General features: G+C 37.7%; 1 protein-coding gene across 2 annotated transcripts in view; it reads right to left on the bottom strand.

The window, feature by feature from the left end:
* The window catches only part of LOC149039456 (uncharacterized), a 51,255-nt gene that overhangs the window by 13,134 nt on the left and 15,158 nt on the right, over positions 1-22,963 (bottom strand). Inside the window, exons 1-5 of one of the 2 annotated variants that reach the window (XM_089185548.1) lie at positions 16,108-16,427; positions 14,809-15,122; positions 14,197-14,338; positions 13,629-13,957; positions 13,207-13,348 (exon numbers count right to left, since the gene is read on the bottom strand). In XM_089185548.1, coding sequence (XP_089041674.1) covers positions 13,207-13,348; positions 13,629-13,957; positions 14,197-14,338; positions 14,809-15,096 — 901 coding nt within the window. In that variant the 5' untranslated portion in view covers positions 15,097-15,122; positions 16,108-16,427. Of the gene's footprint in view, positions 1-11,355; positions 11,742-12,112; positions 12,635-13,206; positions 13,349-13,628; positions 13,958-14,196; positions 14,339-14,808; positions 15,123-16,107; positions 16,428-17,975; positions 17,979-22,409; positions 22,533-22,963 lie in introns of those variants that run through there. The other variant, XM_089185550.1, reaches the window with a different exon arrangement.

Here is a 22,963-nt window from a genome sequence, read left to right as displayed (position 1 = left end):
CAGTGACAGAGTGATGGGAAGACACGGGAGTGGCATCATCAGTGAAATGGAGAAAGGCTTGTTGAGTTTTGCACAACTAATAATCCGGTGATAGGGGGCACCCTTTTTCCACACCTAGAGATCCATAAAATCACATGGCAGGGATAGAAATGAAATTGACCATCTGTTGATCAATGGGAAATGGCGGAGATCCCTTCGGGATGTCAAGGCGAGGAGAGGAGCTGACATTGGAGTGTGATAATCAAGATACCAAAGAAGTGTGATGATCAAGATACCAAAGAAAGGGTCTCTAAGTGATTGTAACAACTGGCGAGGAATTACCCTTTTGTCTGTGCCGAGTAGAATCTTTTACAAGGTCATTATACAGTGCATCACCCAAGCTGTTGATGACCTCCTGCGGAACGAGCAATCTGGTATTCGCAAGGGGCGTGGATGTACGGACAATATTTTCGCACTGCGGAACATACTTGAGCAATGTACTGAGTGGAACAGCGAGTTGTATGTAAATTTCATCGACTATGAGAAAGCGTTCGACAGCATTCACAGGGACAGTCTTTGGTAGATTCTGAGAGCATATGGCATTCCACAACGCATTATTAATATCATCAAATGCTTCTACTTAAATTTCACATGTTGCATCGGTCAGGGAGATCTAAGTTTTGAAGTTAAAACCAGTGTACGGCAGGGATGTGTCATGTCGTCCATGCTATTCAATATTGCTATCGACTGGGTCCTTTGTCGAACAGTGGAAGATCAGCGAAGAGGCCTTAGATGGACCCCTTTTACTATACTCGAAGACCTCGACTTCGCAGATGATACAGCCCTATTGTCCCACACACGACAGCACATTCAGGAAAAGACAGACCGGCTCAGCATGTTCAGCAACCAGGTCGGCTTGAGAATTAGCTTGAAGAATACGGAGGCCGTGTGTGTTAATGTCCCTTCCCCAACAAAGATCAGGGTAAGAGGACAGGACATCCTTCCACACAGCTAACCTCAGGAAGATTCTGAGAATCTTCTGGCCTCAGAAAATATCAAACGACCAGCTACTGAGGCAAACCAAGCAGGAGGATATTCATACACTTGTCAACAGGATAAGATGGAGGTGGATCGGTCATGAGATGCGGAAGGCCAGTAACATCATAGCCAGAATTGCAATGCACTGGACACCTGAAGGCAAACGAAGCAGAGGGCGCCCGAAAACAACTTGGCGCAGGACAGTAGAGAAGAGACTAAGGGGGCTCAATTACAGCTGGAGCACCATTGAAAAACTGGCTAAAGATAGACAGGGTTGGAAGGATTTCGTTGCTGCCCTATGTGCCACACAGACATGATGGGTAATACGTAAGTAAGTAAAACCATTGGCTTTAAAACGCAGGACTTGGAACTCGCGATTTTTCCGTGTTCGCAACGTGCCAAGGTAAGGTGGCGGAAGTAGTGAATAAAGCTTGTGATTGTTGCCGTTACTTATCTCTTGAAACATTGAGTTACCAATCACCTCTCTCCTGCCATACAAGGCAGGTATGTTAATAACTTCTAAAGCCTGTCTATAAGATAAATCATTAGTGCTTATTATGCGTAGTGCTCGCTTCTGCAGGCGTTCTAACTGATCGGAGAGATATTGTGGTAGAGAGGTATTATAGACTGGACATGCACACTCTACAACTGGGCGTATGCAAATGATGTAGAAACTTAGAAGGTCATTAGCTGGCACTTTCGCACGCTTTAATTTCCTAAGAAAGTAGAGAAGCGACTTTCTTACATATCATTTCTACGTGCACATTCCACTGCAAATCATTCGATATCATACACCTAGTAATTTAGCGGAAGGAACAACCTCAATGTTCGCATTGTTGATAGTAACAGGCTCTAAAGTATTCTATGACTTTGTGAATGATATTCTTAGTTCCTTGCACTTCGATTCATTCAACTGGAAACCATCAGCACGAGATTTTGTAACAAATTCATCAAAGCGCGACTGCATCGAGCGAGCTGGTTCCGTTCTTTTCCACACACTCAGCGAGGGTAGTATCATCTACATACTTCCAGATGTTCGTATTCGCCACACTTAGGTCATTAATCATTATTAGAAATAACCAGGGGCCGAGTTTGGTCCCCTGAGGAACTCCTGCTGGTACAGCACGCCATTCCGATACACGAATTTAGAGCAGTGTTACTCCTGAATCATTACCTTAATTTGGATTTTGGTTTTCTGCCTTGCATAGAACACCAGTCGAGTAGTTTTAAATATTGTTCTGAATGATCACGGCAAAAAGTAGTGTCCCCTTTGTGATGAACCCCTACAAATTCCCTTTGTTATTATTACAAGGAGTATGAGTATTTAATATTAAGTAACGTATAACTTTTTGATGCGATCACCTATTAAGATCGATCGATCAGTCGACGCCGAAGTCTACAATCAACCTGTGTTGATATGTAGAGTAATTCGTGTTTATCACGTAATGATGCTGGTAATCTCGTCTGAGCATGTTTAGTTCGTTAAAAAAGGTTACTGTCAAAACGTTTTGGGGGAGCTTTTGTTTAGTCTCGGCTCAAAAACTCAATTCATGAAATGCGTACGGGTTTTCATTGTTATGTAGCTTGACTCAAGATTTGGACCATACTGAGTATTATGAGAGCAAAGCGAGAGATAATTAAAATTGCTGACGTATAACTCAAGGAGTTAAAAACTCCCTTGTATATTAAAACTTTTTACCAAACTGACTGAAATTTACCCTTGAGCATGCATATTTTAAGGGCGTAATTGGAACAATAAATCCTGAAATATCACATTTTGGTCGAGTGAAGTGGAAATACGATGAAAGGAATCATGCGACTGCTTTTTAGAATGTGATGTCCAAGTAGTAATTGACAACAAAACTTGAAAAGCGATAGAAAATAGGACGCCGCATGCTGTACTAACAGTTTCTTGACAAATTCCTTTTCTAGAATTTTTCGTTCAAGCCATAGGGTAAAGTCTGCATTTTCACATCATCTTCATTAGGAGCGTGTTTTCGAAAATTTCCGTTTTCGATGGACAACTTTATTATCCAGATTGGTGTTGATGGTACGATAAACTGTAAGAATAAATTTGCTTTTTAAATTTACTACACTAAGTGAAAGTGAGGACTCAAAGTTAGGTGTAGAATATCGAGCCTGAGAAAAAATTTTCATGTCAGTCAAAACAGGCTGACTGCATCAATTAATGATGACTTCTTTTTCAAAAATACATCCTCTGTAGTGAACACATCCGTAGTTTCCCATCGGACCGAAGCTGCACTAAGCTACTTACTTTCCTGTATTTGAAAAATAAAATCAAACACATTTATTTCCTTCAAAGCAAAAAGGCTTAAAATCTTTTCACGATCATTGAAATGTGCTAACTTCACTGTTTTAAAATAATTTCGCTCTTGTTTCGCCATACTGACGCGGACGATAGACATTAATTTATTTTGCCTGAGTTCGTCAAAATCTCGTGATCCTTTATATTTCATGAGATAAATGGCAGATTCACTCTTTCAAGATTTTGAAAATCTGTTTTTAGCTCACGGTGAAACCCGTGTTTGATGAAAAAAAAGACTTTGCTACCAAATTAAAGTTGCTTTGATAGCAGATAGTTTAAAAAAGGTCTGTTTCGAGACTCGTGTCACATTTGCAAAGCAAGGTGGTGTTTGCCACCTTTATTTTTTCGCTTTTAAAAACTTAAAAACTGACGAAAATTAAATACTCTGAGAAATATAAAACCTTTGAAAATTAAATACTCTGAGAAACTCCACGAGTGGACGGTCAACGATCTAAATTTTGACTCAACAGGACTGCGTAAAATTTGTTTAACAAATTTTTTTCCACCTGTTTGGGTTGAAAAGCCCCTTTTAGCAAGTATAATGAATGTATGTGTGTATTTATGTATATATACATATACAACTTCCTTTCTGCAGAGGCTCCCCGCAATCCACAAAGTCCTCAATTTATAGGATTGTAATATTTGAATCAACTTAAGAATCAACTTTAGAACCAGATTTTACCAAAAGGGTCAAATTTTGATGCAAATAACACGTTTCAGCCAAAAGTAAAAAGTTCTGTTGCTTTTTCTTTTCTTTTTAATTCTTTTCCCCGAAACGTTATAGTCGAAAGACTATATTACATAACTTGAAAGGTTGTACTTCTGTGTCAAGGTTTCATTTGATCCAGCCGAGCCATTTCAGTTGAGTTCAACAAGACTTTCCACTTGTTTTAAAATTCGAAGATCTGCCTATAGTCATCTTATCCTTTGTGCCGCATCAAAAAGTCGAGAACGTTTATATCAGACATTGCAGAGACCTGATTAATTATTTTGAAGTAAAATTAATTGTTCCCTAGAATTTTAATTCTGAACTTCTTATAAAATATGAGCATTGTCTTTTGCCTATCTAGAGCGAAACTTGGTCAAAATTAGTTTATTTTCTTAAATATTTCGGGAAGAAGTTTGTGTGGATATCTCAAGGCTTAGTTACGTTTATAAGGATGATAAAAATGTAACATAAAGATTCGGTAAACTTTTAAATAGTACTCACACATGAGCTAGGACATAACCGTAGGAAAATCTCACCTTGTCCTTCTGGTATTAGAGAAGCCAAAACGGTGAGAACAAAGCAGTAGAAAACGAACAGCATGTTCCCATAAAACGCCCGCTATAATTCCAACGAACAGCTTAAGTGAGTTTTTTCAACTTTATGCCGAGGAACATCAGACAAATTGAGACAGCTGTAGTTAAATATGCGTTCAAATACTCTACACTTATTACTTTCGGCGGGAGATTGTCACCATAGCAACCGACTTGTCTCTGTGCAAGCGAATAATTAACCATATCTATAAAGATGAGGTTTTATATAACCACACAAAACCATCCCAGCGGATATAACAGTGTGTTTTGACTTCAGGTTATAATTACCCATGCCCAAAATATTCAAATTTTTTCAAGGGACCTACAGGAGGCTTTGTTACAGAAACAGGTTAAATATTCTATTCTATTATTTAATTATGTATTTACTTCAATAATAATTACTGGGCTATAAACATACATAATCAAAAGTAGCAGGAAGCTCAATACTATGATTTTACGACTCGAGACGATTTTAAGTTCTGGAAAGCAGGAACTCTTAATGGTTAATGAACGTCTTTTCATGAATGTTCGATCAGAAACAGCAAAATTACCACAAGACAATTCCCAGGTCTCTTTGCGATACCCCTACAGGAGTAACTGGGCCTACTTTTCTTTCTTTCTTTAAATTACTTTGAAGGTTTTCTAAATTTACCAGTGATGACCAAATAATCTCCACAAAGAAAAATGAAACAAAACAAGTTAACAGGAAAGTATTTACAGTACTGTAAATTTTTTTCTAGCCATGATTAAAAATCATGCCAGAAATTAAACTTCTTCGACTATGTGTGTGAGAGAGAGCCAGTAATTTATTTTTTTAAAAGAAATCATGCATTTATGAATGATTCAGACACATTATATCATTTAGGGACATTAGGTCTTATTGGAATTATTAAGAAGGTGAAACACGAAAAGTTTTTTGAAGAACAAGTGCGAAAAAGATTAGACAGTAGGCACAAATAAACATATTCTAGCAAATACTCTTTGTAAATTCAAACTCTGAACTAAAAAGGAACGACTGTGATACCTAAAGGTTGCGCTGGTTAACCTACACCTTAAACCATTAATAAAAAAAACCTGAAGAATGAGAAAATAACCAATCAGCTATGGAGTTTAAAAACAAGCAACAATCAGCCTTAAAAACAGAATTTCTTCAGTCTATCCAGTTGGAAAAGTGCTGCCATATACATTTCATTGAAGAAACCATATTGAACAAATTAGAGGTAGCTGAAGCTATGAAGATTCAGTTGTTAGTCTTCCAATTTTCAAGAGTTTCATAACGACATGAAATCCATGGCATTTCTTCAAGAGAATTAAGTATTGAGTTAGATCTCTTGGTATTAAATTGAATTCTTCTCGCACATGATTTTAGTCAAAGGTGGTGTCGTCGGTAAGGATGTCAGCATGAATTTTTGCTCGGCAAAAATCTGTCGCATGCAACAGCTTATACGGTAGTCAAATATATCATCGTCTCTGATTCCTTTCGATTCCTTATTAAACTTTGGTTTACAGGGAAATTATCTGTCAGAGTGTAGCTGAGATATTACGTACGCAGTCGTCGATAGAAAGGTGCGCTAAGATGATAGGAAGTGACGTTTTATGTTCATCCGTATTAGTGAGACATATTTTTTCAAGTATTTTCCTAGCTTCATCTAAGGTCCAGGGAATAATTTTTGAATTTAAGGTACCCCGAGACACATCCGAATGTTTGCACAATCGGCTCCACGGATACTTCCAACTTCCTTCACGAGTAGACGAAGTCATGCAAACACTGAAAAAGCCCTCTATTACTTAATTGCAATCTGTTTACAGGTCAACGAATTAAACTACTTTCTTCATATTCTTTTCCCTTTTAAACCTCAATTAAAAGTCAACGTTCTTATTTACTATGCACTCGACATTTTCCTGATTCTTTCAAGGCTTTTCTTGCGTTTTTCTCAGTGAGTACTTTCTTAGTTCAAACTTTTCAGGACTAACAACACGGGTGAATAGTTTTCGGTCTTCAGCGTCTTAGATCAATTTCATTTCCTTTCCTGGGAAAAAATGATCGCGCTTCCCTTAAAATTAATATTTGTCCCATAATCAGGCATTTTTAATAACAATAACTGACCACACGACCACCCCTTAGTTATGAAAACCTTATTGTGGAGCGAACAAAGCTCCCTGCGATTCAGTGTCTATTCAAAAACTAATCTACCTAACCTTAAAACACTTCAGAACCAAATAACGTAGAAGATAATTACCCTTACCAGGTGCTTTAAATAAAGAGATTTCATTCCTACTGTCATGCCCAGTTGTAGATCACATTGGTAAAGAACCCATACTTAGTAGCCGAGAAACAAACCACCTATGTCGCAAATTATTCATGACAGTTTTTTAATAACTTGCATGGAGTGTGATCTCTTCGGTGATGCCAAATTAAATCTACTGAACACATAAGACTCGCCGACAGATGTTGTCTAAAAATGTGAATACTTTCTTAATTTTACTCGCTATGACGATATCGCTTTATGCAGGTTAGATTATTATTCTGCCTAAAACAAGGGGCCAAATATATTTGAAATGGTTGCTTTTTTGTTCTCTTCCGTTTTCTTTGTTTGTTAATGTTATTTTTGTTCAGTGTATTCACTCTGAACAAAGACAGAAAAAGCCTAAGCTATGCCTTATTAGACGAATCGCTACGAGTTTTACGAAATTGGTAATTATCCAAACCAAGATATACATCTACATCTTATCGATATTCAGCGCGCGTAGGAAGCATCAGGGAGTAAAAAGCTTCTAGCATTCATGCCTTTTAGGGTGCATCAGTTTGAAAGCATATTAACTATTGTGAATACTTTTTTAAAGATTAAAACCGGAAATGCACTAATCTTCAGATTTAGATCTTATGAAATTTGAACAAACATTATTAAGATCAACTTAAAAGCCAAATTGTGACAAAGAGTCAGGCTCTATTACCTATAACATGTTTCAGCGAAAGGTTTAAAGAACCGCTTTTTTCTTTAAATCTTCATTTGGCCCATGATAATTAATTTTCATTTCGAAACTGTAGAAAAGCGGTGTCAGGTTTTATGTCGATCCAGCCGAGCTATTTCAGTCAAGTTGAAATAAGCCTCTCAACTTCTTTTTAAAATACAAAGGTCCGCCACTGGCCATCTTATCCATCCTATGGGATCGAAAAGTCAAAAACGTTCATGAACAGCATTGCAGAGACGTGAGTAATTACTCTGAGGTAAAATTTCCCTTTAGGCTTCTCCAAAAGCTATTTCCCCAAAATTTTATCCGTTTGTATTCATCTTACTTCAAAAACTTGGGTTGTAAAATGACAAAATACTCACGAGCCTCTTGTAAAATGTATTTGTTATCCCATACTATTGCAAGAAGAGTAAGTATTTAGACGAAATAACTCATTATACCGATGTGAGGAGAAGAGTCTTGTGCCAACTCCCCCTCCTCCCCCGCCGCCTTTAATTCAGACGCTATGAGATTGCTGTACAGGGAAGGTTGACGGGGGGTACGGGTTTCTCGAGCAAGGGCCAAGGAGATGAAAAGCCCCGTCTATGCTTCACTTCACGTCTTTTCAAAGAACTTTCGAGCAAAGTTGGATTTTTTATTGCGAAACAATTATCACTTCCTTTCTGCAAGAGATTGTAATAACAGGAACCGACTCGTTTCAGTTGTTTTCAAACTGTGCTAGCGAATAATTAGCCCCATCAACATGACAAGTTTTTTATATAACCACACACGACAAAATCCACGAATACTACAGTATATTTTGACTTCGGCTTGAAAGTGCTCAAGCCCCAAATTACCCTTTTTTTCGGGATATGAAAGGGCTTTGGTTCAATTTTATGGAAAAGGGTCAAGATTTTATCCTCACACTTATTCAAATCTTCTCTTCAATAATAATCACTGAACTATAGACATGTATGATCAGAGATGACAAGAAGCTAAGACTTGAGAGATAATGGGTGCTTGACATCTTTTCCCGAATCTTTGCACAACAATTTTTTTTTTGAAGATCAAAAATTCCATCTCATACTCGGGACAAAGATTTTAAGGAATAATATGAGTCGAAAAAACAGTTTATTTTGGTTTTTTTTCCTAAAGACGCCAACTTGTAAGATTTTAGTTTCTTATTTAAATTACCCGAAAATTATATACCTGCCAACATGGTGCAACTTGAGCTGGTTACTTTCAGTAGGTTCTGAACGATTCCTTTAATGCAAGGAGAATCTGAGAAAATGTGGCAACAGTCATGTCCCTGAAATTTCTTCAGCTCATATACAGACACTGCAAGACCCCCAACCCCCGCACCCGCTTCTGCAAATTTCGGTAAATTTCCTGGACACATCCCAAATTTCCTTTAACTTTTGAGAATGTTTGCAGAGTTAGTAGGGACGCAAACTGCCTCTTATATCTACAATTCACTATCCACTAGGCCTGTGTTCAAGGCCATTCAACGGCCACGTGAGTCGTAAGTGAATCTTCCGTCTCTAACCAAGGGAGGCAACATTAAGAGGGTTGAGAAAGTAAGGCAAGAAAAGAGACTGAAAGGATAAGGAAGCAAATAAACCAAAAACCAAAATCGAAGGTCGGAAAATTGTTGCACTGAACTTGAGGATTCTCGTATTTCGGTGAAACATATTTCCACGTTCTTTCCCCAAATAAAGAATTATTATTTCTCCATGTGTTATTTTATAACTTAAGTGCAACTAAGTAAAGAGCCATTACTGACATCTAGGAACCAATTTATTGATTTTAACATAAAGTAATTTTAACTGACACTACTGACTGAAAACTCACGCAAAATGATAGTTGTTATTACAACTACACCTTTCTCCTCCTTTTTACATGGAAGAGCGTGAGAGCCTCCTAAAAATTTATTCTAAATGTCGACAAAAGCATTCTGATCTAACAAGTAAATAAGTTTTTCGGAAACTTAAACGTGTCATATAAAACACGTTGGCATATATAACCGCTTTTATGCCCCGCTCTCTGAAAAGAGAAACAGAACCTAATTGACTGAATCTCGTTTTAGCATTCGTTAGTCTCCTCTCAATTAATCAACATCTGGAAACACATTACTTAAAGTGGCCACATCGACAATTTGGCATCAACCCTGGGCAATTTTCTTCAGTTACTTTACAGGATTCCGCTAGAAGTGAAACTGAACCCTTTTCAATTGACTGGAAATCCTAAAACCAATACTAAAACAATAAAAAAATGACGTATTCCAATGATAAAAACCAAAAGACACCAAACGCATCACAAATTAGTAAAACACACATTTCGCGAATAGTTTGCAACCGGCGCTAGTCGCGGTAAAAAATGCAGTCTGTGTCGTGCGCAGCAAAATACGACCCAAAGGGTGGAGAAACAAGGATCTAACTGTGAGTATGAAAATTGAAAGTTGCTTTTTGTTTTGAGCTGACAAAGAAAAAACAAATTGATTACATGATAAACCCTTACAGTCAATTGATAAGCGTTCCTATAATGTAACACGTGAAATCTGAAGAACTGAATTCACAATAGTTTCTTTTTAAAATACTAGCTAGTCCTATTTCCTTGCATGTTATTTAATGAGTAATTATAAATTGATGATTTCAACCAAGATACGACTACGTTCGTGATCGTCACATAGTCGATCTAACTTACAGTTCCAGCGAAAGCTATTAAAAGAACTCTGTTCCAGTATGAGTCCTGATCAGTGGTCAGACTGAGAGCCTTTTTGGTCACACACTCTATTATAACACCAACTATTACGGTACCAGTTCGCTCTGTAGGCGTATCAGTATTCCCAGTCCAATGAATGGACGTGGTTTTGAAACAGAACACCGAAGAACGACATAATATTTGATTCCTATCCTTACTTTTGCTTTCACGTATTTCGAGAAACGAGACCGAATCATTGATGAGATTTATCAGTGAGACCACAAAGCGTAAGAGTTGTGCCCTCGCCACCATATTTCGGCCCTCTCTTTTACTACTGTCCGGATCCTTCCAACCTAAGGCGTTATTGAAAGCTTTGAAACATTGAATCAAGAGTATCATTGTAAAACCAAAACAAAGATAAAATATATGTAAATAGAGGATTCTGTTGATAATCAACAAATGAGGCCATAGAAATCCCAAATCAAATAAAAGTTTTTTGGATAATTTGTAACCAGCGCCAATGGCAGTAAAACTGCAATCTGTGTCATGCGTAAAAATGCAATCAGTCGGCCCAAAGAGCGGCCGGAAAAACAAAGATACTGGGTCTAACTGATTTTATTGAAATTGAAAATCGAGTCTGGTTTTGACTTCAGTAAGAAAAATGAATTGACAAACCCTCGTAGTCAGTTGAAAATCATTCTTAAATATATGTAATGATTGAAGTGCAGAAAAATATGAAATACTAATTTCACAACATTTTCTAGTCCTCATTACCTGCATGTTATTTGTTAATTAGTTCTCAATTGATGCACATGCCCATCTGATAAATTGCTCAGAGAAGAGCCGAAAAAAGAACAAAAACAGCAGTTTTTATAGGAGCGTGATCCTTATGTCAGGAGATGTTCACAAAAAAAATATTTTCTGAAAAACTGTTTGTAAATCTAAAATCTGAACTCAAAAACAAATGACTTTAATTCCTCAGGTTGCACCGTTTGGCCAACACCTTAAAGCGCTCAGTAACTGACCTTGAATATTAAACAAAATATTATTCAATTCCGGAGTTTAAAGACTAACAACAATCAGCCTTCAAAACAGAATTAGCCTTACACGTTAGAGAAAGTGCTGCCAAGGGCATGTCACTGAAGAAAAGTGATGATCACTCTACCATGTCCATACCTATTAAAACAACATTCATTCTGCTGATTTGTCCCATTGTTAAAAGATCCACCCCCTCCCCCACAGGAAAACTGTTCATTAGCTCCACCATTTCCTCCAGAGTAACCTCCACCGCCTCCAGCTCCACGGTTAACTCCACGTAAACCACCGCCACCTCCAAACCCACCCCTTCTACTTCCACCCTCTCCTCCCTGAAGATATCCTTTACCTCCTCGACCAGAAAGGCTCCAAGCACTTTGTCCATTACTGTAGAAGCCGCCGCCGCCACCACCTACAATAAACGAAAACTGAGAAGCAGATGTCTCATAAATGGCTTCTATTTGACTACTTACTTAAGAGCGTTTAAACGATGATTCGCAATATTATCAACTTAGTGCACTTCTCAATTTTAGAATTTTATTCAAAAATATTATTGGGTAGTCAATTGCTAGAAATAGAACAGCTTATCAGGACAAAAGAAATGTACATGAAGTGATGCGTAGGATTTTTTAAAAAACTGATATGCCTTCGAGAAAAGAAAAAGCTTCAAAGTTAGAATTAGTAATTTCAATAATTAAGTTCTGATAACTCTTACAGTCGTCCTCTTGTCCTGATGGATTGAACCTACTGATTGTTTTGTTTTTTTCTTCTTTCTCCGCGTACCTGAATATTTTGTACTGGCGTTTCCTCCATTTCCGTTGCTTCCTCCTGAACCCAATGGCAAGTTATACCCTCCATTCCCTGTTGTGTTTATGGACGCATCACATCCTGGATGTTGTTCCGATATATTTTTAATTCCTCCTCCACCTCCAGCTATAATCAAAGACTTGTTGTTTTCTCTCACTACAAATGTACCTCCTCCACCTCCGGCAGTTTTTGGGTTTTCATTCCCTTTTTCCCCTTTTTGACCAACAAGCACATGAATGATCTCATCTTTGGTCAAATTAAAGTTTCCAATCATTCGTGCCCCTCTCCCTCCGGTTTTGATAAAACTGTCCTCACTGTACCCCCCTGAGGCTCCTATTGCTTCTATTCTGTATTCACCAGTGCGTGGCACAATCCACAATTGAATACCGCTGGACACTGTTACTTGTCCGTCATGGTCTTGATCTTTGTAATGACTACCAATCGACTTTGGACCCTCTAATCTAATCTTACCAAGATTTGTAAACACAGCTGTAAATCCTGCATAAAACCATAGAATAAAAGTAATGTTGTTGGTAAGAAATTGTCAACACATTGATTGCCGACCTGAATCAAAATGGGGTTTTTGAATACCGACGTGATACTTTTATAAACTGTGCGGTTGAGCCATCACGAGGTTTTGTTGTTGGGGAATCTAAAAATCTCAAGAGAAGACAAGGTTTCCTTTCCATTCCCACAATTAGAGTAGTTTTTCTCGTCAGATTATTCCAGTTTGTGGTTCGGCGATCACACGTGACAGTGAAAAGAGGAGAGTAAAGAAGGAAGGAACTCCATGTCACCAAAGCTGATGAGTCAATTGAATAATACTATGCAGAGAAATTTTCAAATGATTACAACAAGTTGTTCAGGATTTTATTGGTTTTTTGCCTCTCTTCGCCCTGTTATTGGTCCAGAAAACTCGCGTCAACTTGTAGGAGCTCGACTGTGATTTAGATGACACATAGTAAACAATATCCAAGCGCTCGCTTTCGAACAGGAAATGAAGCATTATCTGGTGTAAATTACTAGTTACAAGAGGTACCCCTCAATCGTTATTGTCATTCAGGCCTTACCTTGTACACAGCCATACAGTTCTACCCTCATTGATATCCAGTCCTGCCACTCTACTGGTTTAAAACGAATGTAACGCGCTGTGATTGGTGGGTTAAGGTCGTAATAAACCACGGTATTCTGATGAGTGTTTCCGGCAAAAACCTTTGAATAAACAACATAAGAGGTTTTCCATTAATTCTTTGATAAGAATTAATTTTATGAATATCACTTTATTTTTATTCATTAACTTTACGTCAGTTATTACGATGTGAAAACAGTCCCACAACTCATTCATACGCCATTCCTATAATCGTTCCTCCGGAGGGCTTAATATCATGCAATTATTACCGGCGGTGTGTTTGCAAAATCCCTGCAAATGATGATCCAAAAATACTTCTCTTCTTGTCTAAACGAGAATCAATACACAAGAAATCAATTTTACCTTCGTTGTGTTTTGTCCTGGGGCTGTATAATTGTAAAACCTTTCAGTATCGTTGCCGTACTGCAGATTGTACTTTGTAACCCACTCTCCCTGGTGTCTATTACTTCCTTGTGTTGCCACACGTGTCACTCGAGTGTGTAGAATAACCAGATCAACTTGGAGCCACTGATCCGTATCACTATTTTCAGCTGCCCAAGATCCCGCTCTGTCAGGATTTACAACATGAAGTCTGCTCTCAGTGGCGGAGTGTTTAAAATCTCTCTCTGAAGAGGTGCTTAACTGTCCATCAGAGATTTCACCACTTTGCATGCCGAGAAATCTTCCACATTCTGTTTACGAAAGGTTAGCAGGCGTTTTACAAATATAACTTATCTACAGCAGCGAAATAAAAGTAGCTATGAGATCATGAAGTAATCAATCAAGCGTAGTTTACACCGAGCTAAAAAATGTCGTTAACACAATCACAGAAACTTTCAACGAAATGAAAAACCTTAAAGAGCTCCTATGATCAGATCAACTGTAATGTATACAATGATTATCAGCATTAAAGGAAAGCCATTTTCCTTACCTTTCACGCATCCATACAGTTCCACTCTCAATGATATCTCATCTTCCCACTCCACTGGTAGAAAACGTATGTACCTTGCTGTGATTGATGGGTTCAGGTCGTGATAAACGACACTGTTCTCGTCTATGTTTCCGTCAAATTCCTGCATCATAAGAGATGTGAATAAATGTTGAGTGTTTTTATTTAAAATGCGCAGTACGTGCCCGCCTTGTACAGATAAGAATTTAAGGTAAACCGTAAAATATATCACGAGCGATTTGATTCATGAAATTTATCCCATGCCACCGTACGGTAAAATGAAGTCGAACTTTTTCTACAAATATCTATCTGAGGTTAGTCTAAAACTGGATCAAGATGAGATTTGTACCAGGGAAAGGAAAATGGTAAATGTATGAAATTTTCATACATCGTAACAACTTTCTTGAACAACTGCCGACTCATGCATCGTAACAAATCGAGAGACGAAGCTGATCTGATTGCAAAGAGGACTGTTTGTCCTAACAAACTACTCAAAGAATGTATTGGGAACTTTCAGTTAAGGAATGAACTTGGCTTTGTGTACAATGAGCAGCTCATGTTTTAGAACCCTTCCAGGCCTCTGATCAGTTTTACCTTTGATATGGTTTGTCCTTGTTCCGTGTAGTTTTGAAATCTCACTCCAAAGTTGCTGTATTGTAGCTTGTACTTCCTTACCCATTTTTTATGTTGATGGGATCCCTGTGTTGCTACTCGTGTTACTTCAGTGTTTTGAGCCCTGAGATCGAGCTGAAGCCACTGATAAATATCATTCTCATCAGCTATCCAAGTCCTCTCTGTGTGATGTAATCTTACAATTTTCGCGTCATTCTCTTTTTGGGACGAGAAACTTATCTGCCCATTGGTGATTGCACCACTTTCCATACCAAGTGTTCCAAGACAACGTAAATCTATTTTAAAACAAAAGGAATTCTAAAATAATCAAATAAAAAAATAGAGAGTCGCAACATCTTAATATACCTTAAATTGCTCACACGCCATTGGTAGATATTTTCCATTTTACATAATCAAGTACATTTTTACTTCTGCCCACATCAGGTGTATTTTGTTAATGAGAAAATATCTCCTTAGTTCTGATTATATGTTTGTGAGTAAACGTTGTTGCGAAGAGCTTGGTGTATAATCTTCCATTTTAACAGATCAAGAGCATCAGATCTCTTCATTGATGTTATCAAGCATTTTCTCACATAAAACTTTGAAAGCCCACAATATATAGAAATCTCGTTTTAATTACTTTTTCTGCAAATTGTTGGATTAATTGATGGCGTTCATCCTTTATCCGAAATGAGTTGATGTGAACCCAAAACGGGCGAACGTTTTTAAAGCGGTGTTATTATGTCGGTCGCTCATGATAAACAACAGATATCAGTTTGACTGTGTTACGAAAACGTGTCTACTTGCTCGTGGGTCAGAATACTTCTAAAACATTCAACGAACCTAACTAGAATAATGCTTGATCAACCTTTAAGGTAAAGGTCTTTCTAGAAATTCCCAATTACATGTAGAAACTTGAGTATAGGGAATTACGCAAGGCTATTTTTTGCCGATGAGGCTTACATAGTTAGCTTATTATGGAACTTCTTGAACCTTAGAAAAGGTATTTAAGAGTGACACTTTAATACTTGGTATGCGTATAAAAGCTTTTTGAGCGGGGAGGTATCATTTTCATGAAAATATCAATTATTGGAATAAACCAGTTTGTTGCCGCTACCAGTGCTGCTGAGTTCCGAGACCAAAAGGTCCTTTAAAAAAGATGCTCTTAACAGACAGCTAATTCGGTTTTTGAAGCGTAGAATTGTAATATATATATCATTTCAAGTTTAATTAAATATTCCTTTCTTTCAATGTTGAAATGGGCTCGCACTTTAAAATTACCTCTGATGTTGTAAACCTGAAATGCATTGGCGTCCCTAAGACCACAATTCTTAGATTCTTTAAGTTTTTCAATTTTCTGCGGTGTAGTAGCATTTGCTGAACACGTGTCATTATTCTCAACTGCAAATAACCTGTAACCTGCTCTAATTACAGCCACTGCGCACTTTGAAATGAAGCTCCCAGGCTGTGCAGGGTAAATTCCATTCAAGATAGGATCGGACCCAATCAATTCATGGGTTAAAGGACTTGTACCATCCAATTTGTAGCATCCAACACTTTTATGTCCTAAAAGAGTAAACAGCAAGTAGAGCCGTACAACATTGTAATTATCAACTAGACCAGGTAACAAAAATGTAAATAGAGGGGGTAAGTTTCAAAAGAAACTATGGTGCTACGTCGGTGGGAGAGTATAACGAACCGCGGTAAAGAGTTTCAAGCTGAAGTTCCGAGCGTTAGCTCTTCGTCAGAGCGAAGCAGGAAGAGATAAGAAGCTTGGTGACCTATATTTTTTTTATTGTAGTTTTTGAAACAGACATTGGTAAGGAACATTGAAGGGAAAAATTGTTCGAATTTTTTTTTCTGAGGAATCACCTGAAGTCGTCTCATATTCACTTCAGAGATCATTTATAATGTTCTTTTCAAGAAACATTATTTGCATGTGCATTTTATTTTGCCATTCATACTTTAGATCAATGTCGATCTTGATCAAAGAAACCTCGCACCTACCCCTCCCCAAACCCAACCACAGTCAACTCATAAACAGCTTGAGTTAATGTTGGGTCAGGGGAGGGGTAGGTGTACAGTTCCACGTTGCTTACACTTTTTCAAATTTGTCGGATTTTTCATGATCTGTAATAGAAACTTCCTCCAGAAAAGAATTCAGAGGAAAAAAAAAAAACGGCCCAAAATTTTTTCTACCTTCAATCCAAAAATGAAAAAGTTCCAGTAAGTAGGAAGTTGATAGGAATAGGGTTTTCGATTGATTTTGCTGTTATGTCAGTTCCCTTGGGTTATCGGAAAATTCCCCTCTCAAATATTTCGAATAGAATCCAGTAATAGGTCTGCAGCAAGTGAAGTATGCAAAAAGCAGTTCTCTGCAGAAGTCGTGGTCTTCTCGAAAGGCAAATGATTGCTCCCACAAAACACAAAGAAACGCCTATCCATCACACATCACATAAAATGGGTGTATAAGCGACAATTTGCCTTTAATTTAAGCAAATTTTATCGAAACAGAAGCTTTAGCAAGATTTCCTTAAAACATAATATTCCAATATGCACGGAATTCTTTGTAACAGAAAACAGCAGCATAAATAATAACTGCCGCTTTGTTTTAGAAAAGTATGGGGTTATACGGAAATATTTGCAAAGCTTTTTAGGGCGACTAAATCCAAATCACGGGGATCCATAATTCCAGCCTTGCGGGGCACTGCGGTTGTAGCATGGATAACTTGGTATAAAATGTTTAGTACACTCCTACCCTTAATGTAATAGACATGATTGATTTGCTTTCCTCCTTTACCACCAGGTGGACATTGCTGTGATTGGTTATACTTGTGGAAGGTCGTTATGGCCGAAGCACTGGCTTGGCATCGTCCACCATCCTGAACCGCAAAGATGTGAAATCTTTGCCTCTCGGCAGCACGAAAACATTTGTCGATGGAATCATTCCTTGTTGAGTAGTTACCATCCAAGATATCATCTTTTCCTTCCAATGTTTCTATGGCAGGACTGGTTGTATTGTCTTTGAAGCAACCAATTGACTCGTAGCGATTTGATGCTATTAAATAAAGTTTCAAAGTTTTCGTCAAACCTTGAATGAGACGGTCACTATTCTTAATATGATTTTCTTCTGCCATTTATGGACAAACTCTCTCAGGTATCTTGTGAAATATTTAATTATGAATTCTTCCTGTAATAAAAGCGGAATTGTGATTATCCCGTCTATCTTTTAATCTTATCTTTTAGTCTTGGGAATTAATGATCAGAGATTTCACATGTGGCGGATGAGAAGATGAATACAGTAGTAAAAAGAGGTGCGAGAGAGTTAAGAAAAACCTGAGGATCTCCCGACAAAGGAGTGTCTTTTCTTCAGGATTTAAAGCTACTTGCAGACAAGTATTTATTGAAAAAGGAATGTATTACATAAATCTCAGATAAGAGATGTCAAATTTAGTGGTTTTTGAAATTTTTGCTTGCAAAATTTTAACTCTTTTACTGCATTGAGCTCTAATTCTCCGTCTCTTGGTGTTTTGTATTTTGAGGCGAGAGAGAACATTTCTCTTGGTCTTTGGCGCTCTTTAAAGGGTCGCGAATACCCTTTCAAACTGGCCTATCGGGGTGTCTATGACAAGCTAATTGTCCTCTTACGGAGTTGGGTCTCCCTAGATTTTTTCTTCTTTTGGTTTGTCTGATGAAGGTAAATGATTTGATGCGTTGTTTTTCCGTTATATTGGTAAGCCTCTGCAGTACCTAATTCACCATTTAAGAGCGAATGCCCACTAACACCGAGCAGGAGATTGCACATGATAGAGAACCAATTTCCTTGATAATTTTTTAAAGATACCCATTGGTAGGCCAACGAACGTGGTGAGTTTAATTTGTTTAAATATACCTTTTAAAACCAAAAAAAATTAAAATTTAGAACACCCAACGTGTCATGAAAACAGCTGAAATAAACATATCTCATCCCCTCTCAAACAATCTGCTCTGATCTAAGTTGCATGGCATTAAAACCCCGTTTTAAGTATAGAAATGTCTCTTTGAAGGTTAACCAAGTTTTTTAGTCAATTGTTACGCCACGGGAAACTTTCAACGATCGCTAAAAATTCGCGTACTTAAAATTCTCTATTTCGTGCACTTTTTCAAGCGACATTTTCCTTGCCTGGTAAAGCTCTGAATCGCTTGAAATTTCGAATCTTTGGAAAAGGAAATGTTTTTATAAAAGCAGGTATACAATTAATTTCCGGGCTTTCATTGAGTACTGTGCACCGTGGCTTTAAAAATTGGGAAAATCCCGTCAATTAACTGTCAACAAATGGTAACAATGAACGTATGCCTTGAACAAAGTATTTGTATACTTAGAAATTAATCCTTTTTTACAGTTAGTCGCAAGAAGCCTTCATCGAAAAAACTGCAGTCGATTTGCGAGGAATGCGCATGTCAGCGTTGAGGAATTAGTGGCTAAGCCAATGTTATTGGAATGTTCCAACAGAACTTTCATTTAGTCATGCCGTAAAGTTCGTCGGGAGCATGGGGAGAAAATCTTTGTCGCCATCCTGTATACACTCTAGGATTGTTAACGAGGACGACTGATCATAATGAAGTGTGTCAATTAAATGTGCCCCTAAGATGGAAAAAATGGTGGTAACCCTATTCTCACTCGATTCCAATTTTGTTCTAATAGCTGTCTCTGAAGCCTTTTAAGGTGGGATATTCGTGTCGCTAATTTTGGAATTCATTTACTGATGTCGCAACCTCGTTCCCAAGGTTTCTCCCCTTCCCACCCCAATCTAAGAACTAAGTTGTCGATGTAATGAAATGGTCGTTGTTGTTTTTCCTAGATGTCGTCAATTTGTTCGTTTCCTTGAAAGTCCTGTAAAATAGTTCAGCTAATGGCCCACAACACATAATTAGTAATTTAATGTTCTGTTTACTTTTTTAGCTGCTTCTCGTTAAACATGCAGTTAAAACCTCAGGGTCTAACAATCGCATAATCACACTTTTTTCTCTACACTTTTGTCTAGATTAGATCGATTATTCAACGTTGCTTCCTTGAAAAAGAAGAAAAAAAATACACGAGTATAAGAGGTCGCAATGTTCACCTTTGGGAAAACGTGTGTCGCTGCCTCAGTTTTTCATGCTCAAAGCATGAAAAAGTTCCAATAGACTTACTAGCTGACTGCTGTAGTATATCTACATGATAGGAATTTAGGTGTCGTCTATTCGTGTAGCTTCTTGTATTTTGTTTTGCTTCTAAAAGAACATGAAATAATAAGCTGGGAAAATTGAAAAAAACCGTGTAAGTTGATTCGGATCAGCGCGACACTAATTTTGAAATGTCTAACCATAAAATACTCACGAAAATAAATATTTAGTCAATATCTTATTCAGAGGATCTAAAAATGCAGTTCTTCAGCGCTGTGGATTACTGACGACTAAACAGATTAATTATAATGTAAAAATTTTACAATCCTTTGCTTACGGGTTTGGAGAATGTGCTATTTGTTGACTTCCGATTGACACGCTTTTGTTGTAATAACCGCTATTTTGAGAGGCTTCCTACTCGGCGCTGGTAAAAAGCCTGAAACTAATTTCTACACCCCATTTTAGACCAGCATTTATTCTCTTAAGAATGTCATTTTCAATTTCTCCGATGTTTTACCAGGTACAAAAAATGTCCCTTAAAAAAACACGCTAAATTACAAATTATTCGAAGGTGAATTTTAGTTAATTTCATCGGCTTACCATGACTTCTAAATTTTACTCACTGGCGTAAGATTGAAGTCAAGTTACTTGCAAAGACTTTTTTATTTCATGAAAGTTTAAAAAGATGTTTCTCGAAAAAAATCCTATCACGTTTCTTAAGCCACTATAGGGTATCTTCAGAGAAAATATGAAGAATTTTGAATTTTCGAGATGTACCACGAATTTCCATTTTCGCTCGGTCTTAGTGGACATTCTCTCTTCAATGTATACAATAAGTCTATCTCGTTGTGCTACTGAACGATTAACCAGGAGTCAAGACAGAGGGTACCTCTAAATTTTCATTTGCTTCTAGTTCAGCAGCAGTGCTCATCAGCAACGTACACGAAGGTGCGATCCAGAATTATTGAATTGAACCTTTTTTTATCTCCCCATTTATGCAGGAAAATGGTCTGGCATGCTAATATTGAATTTTTCTGCATATGGCTTGAAAATTGTCAGTTTGCACTCCTTTGGTGTTCACATGATCCACCCAGGATTCACCGACCAGACGGCAGTTCAGAACTTTTTCCCCAGTGCATAAAATTTATCCCAGACCACCTTGTCGAGTTTTCCTTTGCTTTTGCGGGCGCCACTCAAGGGAAAATGAAACTGAAACCCCGGAAACAAATGAATGCTTATCCACCATGTCTTTGATAAAAGTGTAAAGGTATTAATTCGATAAAAGATTTGATATTTGAGTACTGACTATATTAGCGATTGCTTCTTTGCGTATTTTTTTTAATACGCCCCCGACTGAAAATGGACGGGTGATCTAGCACGTGACGCAATTCTAAAATAAATGCGTCCTAAATGGTAGCAAAAGGCCATTTCTCCCCCCAGTTAAGAGCATACAACAATAGCTATAGCTACTAACCTAACTTCACACACTTGTACTTGACTTCCAAGTATTTATATGTGCCTCGGCATGGATCATGACCAAAAACTGAAGAATCTGCATGCAGCTCACAACTTGCTTTTTCGTTGCACTTCAACCGCACAATGAAAAGAGAGTTCGCAGCTTTGCAGTTTGTATTGCTAACTGCGGAATGCTTACAAGTGTTTGAGTCCAGTCTACCATAATTTGCATCTACAACGTCGATAGTTCTTTGGTCATTATCACAACTTATGGTCCTTTTTCTTTTCTCGCAAATGATTACAGACCGGAATTTCTCTAAAGGAGCGCTATCAATAAGCCAAAAGTTTTGGAATAATGTTCACTTGCAGAGCACCCTACGATTTTGCTAGTCTCGTGCCGGCGTCTGTTCAACCAATAACTTACACGCTGACAATACTGCGTTTCTTGTCTGAAGCAGCCAAGTATACATCAATTGGTTTGACAGTTAACTTTTTTTTGTATTGTGAAAACATTGTTTGGTACCTTGGCTTCTGACTAACCTGTGCAGTTGGCTCCATTTCTCTCATATCCATCTTTACAAGTGCATTTGTAAGATCCCAAGGTATTGTTACACTCAGCATTTACATCACAGTCGTGTTTACCTTCAGTGCATTCGTTAATATCTAAATCAACAAAAAACAGTTTTCTGGTCATTCCTTTTTGTCATATGCAGGTATCATCGAGAAAATAGAGAGTATGGTATGTTACAACTAGTTACGTGTACAGTTAGTTCCATTTCCTTGAATTCCATCTTTAAACGTGCAATTGTGAGATCTTAGGGAAACGTTACACTTAGTATTTACGTCACAGTCATGTGTTCCGATCATACACTCATCTAGATCTAGAACACAAAAAGGAAACTAAAGTAGATGAGACCGTTTCTATCACTAATCTGAAAAACTGAAGATAACAGACGGAGTGTGAATATGTCAGGACCAGTTACCTGTGCATTTGGTTCCATTTCCTTGAAATCCATCTTTACACGTGCACTTGTAAGATCCCAGGGTATTGTTACACTCAGCATTCACATCACAACCGTGTGTTCCGTTCAAACACTCATCTATGTCTGAGACAACAAAATGAATACCATTAGGGCATGAAGGTTATTTCGACTTGCTGTGGCTGCACGAATTTTCGTCCTCACGCGAGCGTTTCCTGTTGTCACATAAGAATATTTACCAGTACAGTTTGTGTTATTTCCCTGATATCCTTTCTTGCACCTGCAGCAGTACGATCCAATGATGTTATTGCATGTCGTATTACCCTCACAGCCATGTTTACCAGACAAGCACTCGTCTATGTCTATAAAAGGAAAGAGAAGACGAAGGACTTTATCTAAGTTGGTTTCCTTAAATATTTTCATTATTTTATGTTTTTTATTTAGATATGGGGTCACGCCTGATATTTGCGTAAACTTTTTGCTCATTTTTTTTGACATTCGCTTCGTAAGAAAACTGAGAGATTACAATTACTTCGCGTAGATGGTGGGTAAGAAAC

The sequence above is a fragment of the Pocillopora damicornis genome, chromosome 10, assembly GCF_964200805.1.
Source record: "Pocillopora damicornis chromosome 10, jaPocDami1.2, whole genome shotgun sequence".
Taxonomy (NCBI): Eukaryota; Metazoa; Cnidaria; class Anthozoa; order Scleractinia; family Pocilloporidae; genus Pocillopora; species Pocillopora damicornis.
Note: the sequence above shows the minus strand (reverse complement) of the source record. Positions and strands in the feature narration are given on the sequence as shown.